General features: G+C 37.7%; 1 protein-coding gene across 1 annotated transcript in view; it reads right to left on the bottom strand.

Annotated features, from left to right (window-relative positions):
- Window positions 1–10396, bottom strand: part of LOC107681321 (phospholipase D1) — a 27689-nt gene that overhangs the window by 11972 nt on the left and 5321 nt on the right. The window contains exons 7-17 of the mRNA XM_016477602.1: window positions 8708–8853; window positions 8291–8408; window positions 8062–8127; window positions 7260–7318; window positions 7071–7163; window positions 6428–6580; window positions 6027–6176; window positions 5663–5746; window positions 4279–4360; window positions 4012–4122; window positions 2264–2473 (exon numbers count right to left, since the gene is read on the bottom strand). Of these exons, the coding sequence (XP_016333088.1) occupies window positions 2264–2473; window positions 4012–4122; window positions 4279–4360; window positions 5663–5746; window positions 6027–6176; window positions 6428–6580; window positions 7071–7163; window positions 7260–7318; window positions 8062–8127; window positions 8291–8408; window positions 8708–8853 (1272 nt within the window). The remainder of the gene's footprint in view (window positions 1–2263; window positions 2474–4011; window positions 4123–4278; window positions 4361–5662; window positions 5747–6026; window positions 6177–6427; window positions 6581–7070; window positions 7164–7259; window positions 7319–8061; window positions 8128–8290; window positions 8409–8707; window positions 8854–10396) is intronic.

Genomic DNA, 10396 nt, shown 5'->3' with positions numbered 1-10396 from the left:
TCTGTCTGTCTGTCTGTCTGTCTGTCTGTCTGTCTGTCTGTCTGTCTGTCTGTCTGTCTGTCTGTCTGTCTGTCTGTCTGTCTGTCTGTCTGTCTGTCTGTCTGTCTGTCTGTCTGTCTGTCTGTCTGTCTGTCTGTCTGTCTGTCTGTCTATCTATCTATCTATCTATCTATCTATCTATCTATCACATTTTATTAATTATCCATTCCTATATATCATATATTTCTAGTTGTTCCATTATTGTGGCAACACTGATTCTCCACCACAAATATTACCCTCTGGGCACTTTTGGTATACTATTTTAAAAACACTCACATATATTGTATGCAACATGGGATGTCTGTCTGCCTTGATTCTCTCTACACTGTCTAGTCATTTTAAATGGAGTCTTTATTCTGAACTCTCACTGGTGCACAATCCAGGGCCAAACAACCAAGACAACCTTTCCCACACACACGCTCTGAACCATTTAACAACGAAATCTTCCATGTTAACTATATGGCTAAAGCGCCAGGCTAGCTGTCAGCATGCAGTATGCAGGGAGAACGGTAATGGCCACCCGTGCGGCATCAGCCCAGGGAAGCTATGACTTAAACGATAGCGTAAGTCACTCCAGTCTGAACAAGGGTAAAATGCCCTCTGATGTGTGCGAGTTAATGGCTCATGGGGGATCATAGTGCCCTCGACTTGACAAATGGCAAATGTCAGAGCACTATTCTCCTGGTGGGCATAATTTTATTAAGTGCAAATATCACTGTGCTCCTTAGGAGACATTTTGAAAGGTTAGACCAACAGCTGTAACAGTTTCTTGTATATTAGCAAAGATTTTACAGTTGAGGAGCCCCGCATTGATAGATACAGTCACTCAAGCATGCTAAGAGAAGCCCCTTAGTAAATGCAATAAGTGTCTTCATCTGGGTTCAAATCATGTTTATTTAAAAGCTCAGACCCATATTTAATGACACAATGGCAGGCAGGTAGGCAGCAGGCCGGGAGAGGTGGCATACAGACGAAATCAAGCTCCCATTTAGTGGCCCCAGTCATTTGTTGACTCACTCATCCATGCAGGCCCTTTATGTTTAATGCAGCTCTCAGGGGGGAAGGAAAGGCCCAGCGAGAAGGACTGGAATTATCAACCACAGGCCCTTCAAGGGTGCCCCAGATGCTCCGTAATTGCAATTTTACGTTTGCTCGTTGGAAAAAGAAAAGAATAAGAAGGCAGAGGCCCTGAATTACCCGCCACAAAATCAATCCCAGTAAGTATACAACAAAAATGCAGTCTGGACCAGCCCTTTATGAGCACCATTGTTAGAACGGCTACAAAATATAAATCACTACAATTTTAATTTAGGTTAGCTGTCAATGCTTTCAAGTATGAATCACAGATCAATGCAATTACTTCATAACATAACACACAAATAAATATGCAGCGGTCCTACAGATGAATTTACATTACATTTTAATGAGTAGCTTTAAACAGAAGATGTCATTTTCAATACTGATTGGTGCACCGGCACACATGTTCAGAGGAGGTTTTAGCAGGCATCTGTCAGGTGTGTTTCGACTTCCCCCATTAAGGTCTTTGACAAATATCAGAAAAACCCAGCTGGCAATATGTATGGCATGTTGAAAAACATTGAGGTGCCACTGTGGGCTATCACTCTCAATGGGTCATATTTACAAGAAGTTTATTCCTGTCCAATTCACGTACGCCTCTGTGCCTCTGAGAAGAAGTGATACCATCTATTTCTGATTCGCCCTCTCTCTGTATATAAATCCCTAAAAAATAACAAGGATTTTCTTTTTCTAATTTTATTGTTATTCCTAATAGAATCCAACAAATTAATCTTGCGAAGCACAACTGTTTTCAACACTGATAATATTAAGAAATGTTTAGTGTGCACCAAATCAGCATATTAGAAGGATCATGTGATGGAGTAATAGCAGCTGAAAATCAGTTTTGCCATCACAGGAATAAATAAGAGTTAAAAAAATACATTATAAATGAATTAAATTTATTATTAAAATAGAAAAGTTATTTTAAATTGTAATAATATTTGATAATAGAACTATTTGTACTGTATTTTAATCAAATAAATGCAGCCTTGGTGAACATAAGAGACTTAAAAAATGTATAAATAAATAAATAAAAAACACAAACTTCTGAGCCATAGTGATGGAGCAGAATGGGTTATGAGATGAATAATTGTATGTAGTATAGTAATGGTGATGCTTGCCTATAGAGTAATAGTGGTGGTCTTACATGAGTGAGGCTGGGGGATAGAGCAGGACTGTGCTGAGGGCTTCTTCTCACACTTCCCACATCAGTCAGTCGGTGTTGGGAATCGTCCCATCTTCCATAGGCCAGGTCAATCCCTCCCAGGAAAGCGAGTGACTGGTCAATCACTACCAACTTCTCATGGTGAGCCCAGAGCAATGCTGTGGAGGGCATGTGATCAGGGTGTCGGATGACCTGTCAGTCAATAGAGATGGGCAGCTCGTCAGTTTCCTTTTCTCAACTGCACAAGACATTGGGCAATTATTTACTTAAGAACAATGAAGACTGAGGTTCTGTTCAGAATATCACAATCTTACAGTTGTCACACTGTTTCTTGTATGTTTGTTGTGCACAATATACTATTTATACACTACAGTTCCCACAAGAAATTAATACTTTTATTTGGCAAGGATGCTTTAAATTAATCAAAAGTGACAGTAAAGACATTTACAATGTTACAAAAGATTTCTATTTCAAATAAATGCTGCTCTTTTGAACTTTATGTTCATTAAAGAATCATGAAAACAAATGCATCGGGGTTTCCACATATTTCGCAGCACAACCGTTTTCAATGTTGATAATAATAATAAATGTTTCTTGAGCACCAATTAGGCATATATTATACTGATTTCTGAAGGATCATGTGACACTGAAGACTGAAGTAACGGCCGCTGAAAATCCAGCTTTGCCATCACAGGAAGAAATTACATCTTAAAATATATTAAAATAGAAAACAGCACTTTTAATTAGTAACAATATTTCACAATATTATGGTTTTAACTGTTTGATCAAATAAATGCAGACTTGGTGAGCAAAAGAGACTTCTTTCAAATACATTTTAAAAATCATTCCGACCCCAAACTTTCGAACGGTACATGAAATACCCACATAAAGTATTACACGTGCCAAAATATGCATTATACAACCAGAACATATGAATATGAGGATAACCTGAAAGATTTTACAAGACCCAATTTGACAAACTCTTTTGCCAATTGACCAAATATCCCAAATATCAGTTAAAGAAATACAGTGGGCCATTGGCCAAAAATAATACCACAATGTAGATGGTGTCAACCTTTGTGTGAAACAGCTGCGTCTCCACCAGCTTTGGCGAAGCCTCCGGAGGACGCCGACCCTGGCAGGTGTTTCTACACCAGCAGGGCCCAGGAATACCTCCACCCAGCTGCTTTGCCACACACATCCTTGGGGTGTGGATCCCAAGCCACTTCCCAGTGTCACTCCTCTGCCTAGACTCAACCAGCGCTCCAATAAGATAATGTGACAGCACGTCAATCACACACCGGCCTGGGGTGCTACGGTGATGAATACTGCAGCGCTATGGTGCCACAGAAGCTCTGTGGCACCAGGGGAGAAAGCAGACTTGCAGCCTCAGGCTCTTATGGAGAAGATCGGCAAGGAAGAAACTGACCATCTCCAGACACGATCCGTAGGGTTCCCAACACAGCGATCCCCCTCATTCTACTACAGAGAATTTTGGCAGTGTCCAAACATGATCTAAGTAACATGCTATTCTTGTGTCCGGAGGTAGTGGGCACACTGGGTACTCTCGTGCTTTCTATGATTTGTTTTGATTGAACCTCAGTCCTTGGAGAGATATGAGTAGACGTAAGAGTGAAAAGCTGATTTGGAGAGGCAGGTCCCCTCTGTAATACTGACATTTCTGGACAAGATTCTGCTTTTGACAATGTTTGACATACTGATCGACTCACCCTGATGTTAGGGTGAAGTCCCATCAGGGTCTTCTTCGTGTACTCACTGTTGAGACCCATCACTACCTCGACTTCTTTGAAGAGCAGGACAAATATCTTCACTCCTTGTTGCTGAGTTGACAAAAGACAAAATATTGTTAAACAACTTTTGGACTGGGAACACCAAAAAGAACTGGGTGAACTGCGAGGTGCAACATAATATATGGATGTGTGAGATGTAAAATTAAACTGGCTGAAGTCCAGATTTGAGCAGGTGTTCAGACTCACTGCTTTCCGCTTGAGGACATGGTCTAATCTCCAAATGTTCCCGTCTACTACTGGTCGTTTGAGGAAGATTTCTGGGCTTAACCTGAGGGCCATATCAAACCCAATCAATGCTCTGACAACTTTCATTCTTTATTTCTGTTATATTAAAGGGATAGTTCACCCAAAAATGGATTTATGTCACAATTAATTTAGCCTCATGTTGTTCCAAACATGTATGGCTCTCTTTATTGTACCAAAAACAAAAGGTGAATTTTTAAAGAACATCCTGGGCAATCTTTTCAAAATTCTCCTCCACAGAAAGAAAGTCACACAGTTTAGAACAACAGGGTGAGTAAATAATGACAGAAATTTCAGTTGTTAATTAACTATTCCTTTAAAATATATACTTGTTTGGTTCAGTGGGTATTGTTAAAATGATTAGCCAATGAGCAAATTAGCCAACTACAAAACCATTTATATATTCTTCTCCTTTTGTAAAACATCTCAAATCACATTGCCGTCACAAAAATAGCAATGGAAAATGGTGCATTAAAGGGGTCATATGATGCTTTTTTAAATATCATTATTTTGTGTATTTGGTTCAGTTCAAGCCCGAAAGGGGAACAGACACAGTAATGATGCAGTACACAAGGTGGTTAAGACAGCTGACTCTACTGTGATGTGACGCTGTCTCTCTCTCTCTTAAGACAGCTGACTCCCCTGTGATCTCTCTCTCTCTCTCTCTCTCTCTCTCTCTCATACACACACACACACGCGCGCGCGCGCACGCACACACACACATTTGAACAGTCAATAGCAAATACTTAAACTAACAACAAAACAGTAGCTGATTCAGAAGCGCCAGATTGTCATAGCAAAGTCAGAATTACCTCCTCTCCTAGGTTCACGAAACTGTCGTCCATAAAATGCATTGCTGTTCTGTTGTAAGTAATCTTAAAGATTCCTAAATGCATCTACTTTCGGAAGGCCAAATAAAGTGCTTTTGCTTTCATCTAGAAACACACAGCGTCTCCCTGACATGGCTGCTTCAACACTAACTGCGGTTACTGAAACCACGCCTTCTTTCTTTGCGTGCACATTTGGGCCGCATTATGCTAATATTGCCACATAGTGAGGTAGATATGTGGGGGCGTGTTAGAACGAGCCGTTTTAGGGGGGCGTGGCAGAGTCTTAACTTTGATAAAGAATATCTCTTTGGTTTTGAGACTTTAGTCTTTGCAACTTCAGGGATCTTATCTATGCACAATCAGCTTGTAACACTCCAAAGAGAAAGGAAAACTTGAAATCGCATCATATGACCCCTTTAAAAGGTGCGACATAAGCTCTCACAGAATTGTAAAAGCTAGGCACATGGGGAGTAATTGAAACTGATTTTAATCTGTACCACCAGGCTGTGATGAAGATTTCCTCCTTGGCTTCTTCCAGGGCATCAGCTATGGCATCAAAGTATCCAGCTGCGTTGACAAACCTTCAAAAGTAGCACAGGGCGCTTCATTTAAGAACTGTGTCAGGGAACTTCACAGAGATTTAAGAGAAAATGTTCTGGTAAGTGTTGCTCACATGTCGACATAAAAAGAACAAAGAATGAGGGACTAGCTGAATCTCTGAGATTACTGTAATACTTTAAATTAAATAAAAAATATTGTCCAATTTAAATATATTTAGAAATAATGAATTACGTCTTCTATTGTTTTCATTGGAATATCATAATATATTTAAATAATTAATGTAGCAGCATAATTTCTCACCATTTTGCTGTAGTGTTTTCTCTAACAGGTGTGAAAGACCCATGGCGGTTTTCCCTCAGAAAGTCCTGTCCAAATATTTGAGAAAACTCATCTATGGAGTGCCCCCACCAATGAGCCTGCCTATATGTGGAGCACTTGATAGTAAGTGCCCTGTCCAAAACAAAAACGCTGATTTAATACGTGTTTTTGTCATTGCAAAAATAAATAAATAAATAAATAAAATGCTTTTAGAGAATACTGAGAATACACACACACACACACACACACACACACACACATATATGTATATATGTATATATATATATATATATATATATATATATATATATACTGTATATATATATATATATATAAAGCTTTTGAAGCATGCTCATATATAAAACACATTATTCTCAACCTGCCTGCAAAGATTCTCAATTGTGACTCCATGCCTGACTCTGGTCTCTCGGGTCCCTATTTTAATGTGAAATCCCTTATCGTATAGAATCACGGTGCCTACTTGGCCATCCTCTGGCCTCATGTAGAGAACAAAGGAGTCCTTTACCACCAGCCATCTGAAACATGAAGCAGTCACCACATGAGAGCTGAAACAAGGGGGAGAGCCATTTTATCAGCTGTGGGAAAACATCATAATAACCTAAATAAGTAAACAACCGCAACAGAAGACATGCCACGACCCAAAAGCTCAGCAAGGCCGCAATCCGAGGAGCAAAATTCAATTGGGGGTGCAGTGTTTGCTTTTAAAAGCCATGTGAATTATGTAAGTGTAATGTTACTGTAGCTGCTTGTCAAAGAAAAACAATAACACTCCTGTCGGCACAGATGAAGATAGCTCAACATCAGCATCTGTTATTCACCAATATTCATTTCAGGGCTTGGTGTTCTTACTTGTGAAACCATGAGACAAAGGTCACGCACTACTGATTGAAGTGTTTTTCTCAGAAAGATATTATGTCCTCACATTGTGAAAGGTGAAAAATAAAAATGACGGTTTTCATTACAGTATCATGATTTCCTGAGTGTAACATGTAAAACAGCTCTCACCTTTTGGACCACCGGTAACAGACGCTGTTGGATCCGCACCAGTAACATACAGGGAACGTGTTTCCTCCTGATTTCTTTAAGATCAGACCTTCACTTTTATCCAGGCAAATGAACATATAAATTAACAAATACAGATCAGGCCAAGGACTTTTTTTTTATTGTATTTCATGGTATTATGTACATGCTTACATTCCTTTTGGTCCGAGATCCTGAATAAATGAGATTTGACTCACTTCCAGAAATTCAAGCTGAAATAAAATTCAATTAGCATCAATAAGCCTCAATCCAGCTTTATGGCAAATGTATATGAGCCATACACCAGTTGCTTCCAAAATATCATTATATAAGTTCTTTGCATGGTTCTTTGAAACATTTTAGTTATGATGACTAAAATTAAGTACAAATTGGAATCTGCTTTGTACAGTCCTGTTCTACCTTAATAATTAGCCAGGGAAGTGTGAGGTGAAAACTGAGGCAGGGGGCGAATGTTTCCAGATACAGGTTCTCTTTAATTAGCCCTGCAAACGAATGCTACTTATGTGACTGTCAGAGAATTAGCCCGTGAAGCACTAAGCTAAGTGTGGAATCACCTCTCAGAGGCTTTCTCTACAAAAGAGCCTGTTTTAATGAGTGGGGACACAGCAGGTAGAGTTCCTTCCAGAACCTTCATTCTGCCATCATGTGACACAATGGTAACAGATCTTTTTTTTTTTTACTGCTAGGGCTATTGCTAGACAATAATACTGCACAGATAGATGATATTAGTAAAATTTGTGAGTAAAAATTGGTTATACAGTCATTATATTCTCATTATACACTAACAGAAAGTACCATAATATTATGCTATTTTGGGCATGGTAACATGATAATAATACTATTCTTTAATGCTCTTTGATCATTCAGTAATGCCATTGTATTACCATCAAATGGTACTGCAACAGTACTTTTTGTAAGGGCACGGACAAGGAAAAATGTTTGAGCTGTGACTTACTGTTGCAGGATGTGTCCTGTATAAAGGCCTTTTCAATATATTCCTCAGAAAGTCCTCAAGTTGCAGCTGTTTGAACAAAATGAAGATTGAAAAACTGAAATAAACATGTTTAAATATAATTACAGCAATTATAGCATAAATTATATATATATATATATATATATATATATATTTACGTATGTGTATATAGTATAGCAATAAAGAGTGAACTGAAAATAATAGATGTAACTTTTCTGCTGATGAGCTGCTCCTCCTTGACGAGGGCATCAGGTCGTCGTGGTAACGCTGGGATGTGTTCTCCATGAAACAGTTTACGGCCTTTGAATGACCTCCTTTTGACTGAGTGACTGTCAAAAAGAGGAAACCTAACTGTCAATATTTAATCATTCATAAGATTGGGGTTGTGTGTCCATGAAAGCACCTCTGATTTGATTAACTGAGAGGTAACAGTGCAGCGAGGCTGAGAAAAGGGTTTTCGTAGGGTTCAGGGGCGCTAACGAGAATACATCTGGGACAAATTGAGTACACCCAATTGAAAAATGAAAACACTCAAAAAGCAATGGGGTGAATTGTGTTTTCAAGACTTGTGGCATGTTTGTGAGAGAATGTATGCATATAGAGATGAAATTAGTCCAGCACATCTTACATTCGGCTTGGCAGGGGGATTTTTAAGAGGGCCCTGAATTTGAGCAGCTCCTGATGAAGTGCCTGGAAGTGCTTAAAACGACACTTGATTTTCCACTTGAAATCTCCATGGCTCAACTCTATTGTATACAGGTTGGGATTCAGCACCTTTGAATGGATAATTTCAAGAAACAAGAACTGATTGAATGTTTTTACACATATCTAATTATGAGACATGGTACGTTAACACTTTATAATAACTTTCATTAATAAATAATTAACAAACATTAGATAATTCTTCGCAGATCATTTGTTAATATATATTTAAATAGCTAGAAATGTGGTATAATGTGATTGTTAATGTTTACTAATAAATTTATTTAAAAAATTACCCAATCATTAACAGTTCATTATTTCATGTAAATTAAAATGCTTACAAATGTCATTAAACTTCCATATGATCTTCAATATGACTGTCATATGATATGATTTCAAATTCTTATAATCATGCACTTCTTGAAAATCTACAAATGACTTTAACAGATGTTATATAATGATTAAACACTTTGGCTGTTATCGAGGTGTGATAAGGGTAAGATTAGGGACAGGTTTGTGGTATGGGTAGGTTTAAGGGTTGGTTAGGGGTCAGAAGTGTACAGGGGTCAGTTTGTTTACTATTTACTATTGGGAACACAGTTCAATCTGTTGATATTACATTGTTTTGATAAATAAACAAATAAAGTATTTTCTTGAAAAAAATATTTGTTTTCTCCTGTTGATGTATGATTCAAGGAATACCCTGTTTAATGTTATAAAGTAGTGTACTAATATAAGTGTTGAGGCAATAAAAGCATGTATGGCACCCAAATTACAGTTTGTGTAATGTCTGTGTTTAGCTAAACTTAACAAACCACCCTTTACACAAACCTTGTTACAGCAGCTAAGAGTCCAATGCCCATAAAGATACTAATGATTAGTAAACGTTTATAAACATTTAAAGATGATGAATAGTTTGAACTTTACATTGGGTACTGCAAAAACATGAGCAGATGATTAATAAATTATTTGTAAATATGGGTAAACAGGGTGAATTCAGGTGATTTGGGACACATTTTGCCATCAAGTTGACTACTCATAAAGGTACTAAATGATTAGTAAATGTTTATAAACATTTCCAAAAGATATATAGTTTCCACTTTAGATTGGGTACTGCAAAAACATGAACAAATAATTAATAAATGATTTAAAAAATGTAAATAGCAGAAGTCTACACAATAAACGAAGACCAAAAATATGTCCTTTACAGACAGTGATTATAAGTTAATGAATAATATGCTAACATGAATAGTTTTGTGAAGTGGGAAAAAAAAGAGCATTAGGTAATATGTGAACTGAAGTTTAATGACATTTGTTAGCACTCAAAAGTATATTAACAAATAAGCTTTTAATCATTGTATAAGTTCCATTCAAATCATTTGTAGATTTTTAAAGGGGTCATATGATGCTTTTTTAAAGATCATTATTTTTGGTGTATATTTGGTGTAATAGAATATGTTGACATACTTTAATGTTCAAAAAACACATTATTTTTCAAATACTGTACATTATTGTAGGTCCTCTATGCCCCGCCTCTCTCAAACACGTCGTTTTCAACAAAGCCCCTTCCTTTGACAAGCGCAGTCTGCTCTGATTGGCCAGCTGACCCAGTGCA

The sequence above is a fragment of the Sinocyclocheilus anshuiensis genome, unplaced genomic scaffold (assembly GCF_001515605.1).
Source record: "Sinocyclocheilus anshuiensis isolate Anshui unplaced genomic scaffold, SAMN03320099.WGS_v1.1 scaffold1620, whole genome shotgun sequence".
Classification (NCBI taxonomy): domain Eukaryota; kingdom Metazoa; phylum Chordata; class Actinopteri; order Cypriniformes; family Cyprinidae; genus Sinocyclocheilus; species Sinocyclocheilus anshuiensis.
This window is presented reverse-complemented; position numbering and strand designations above follow the sequence as displayed.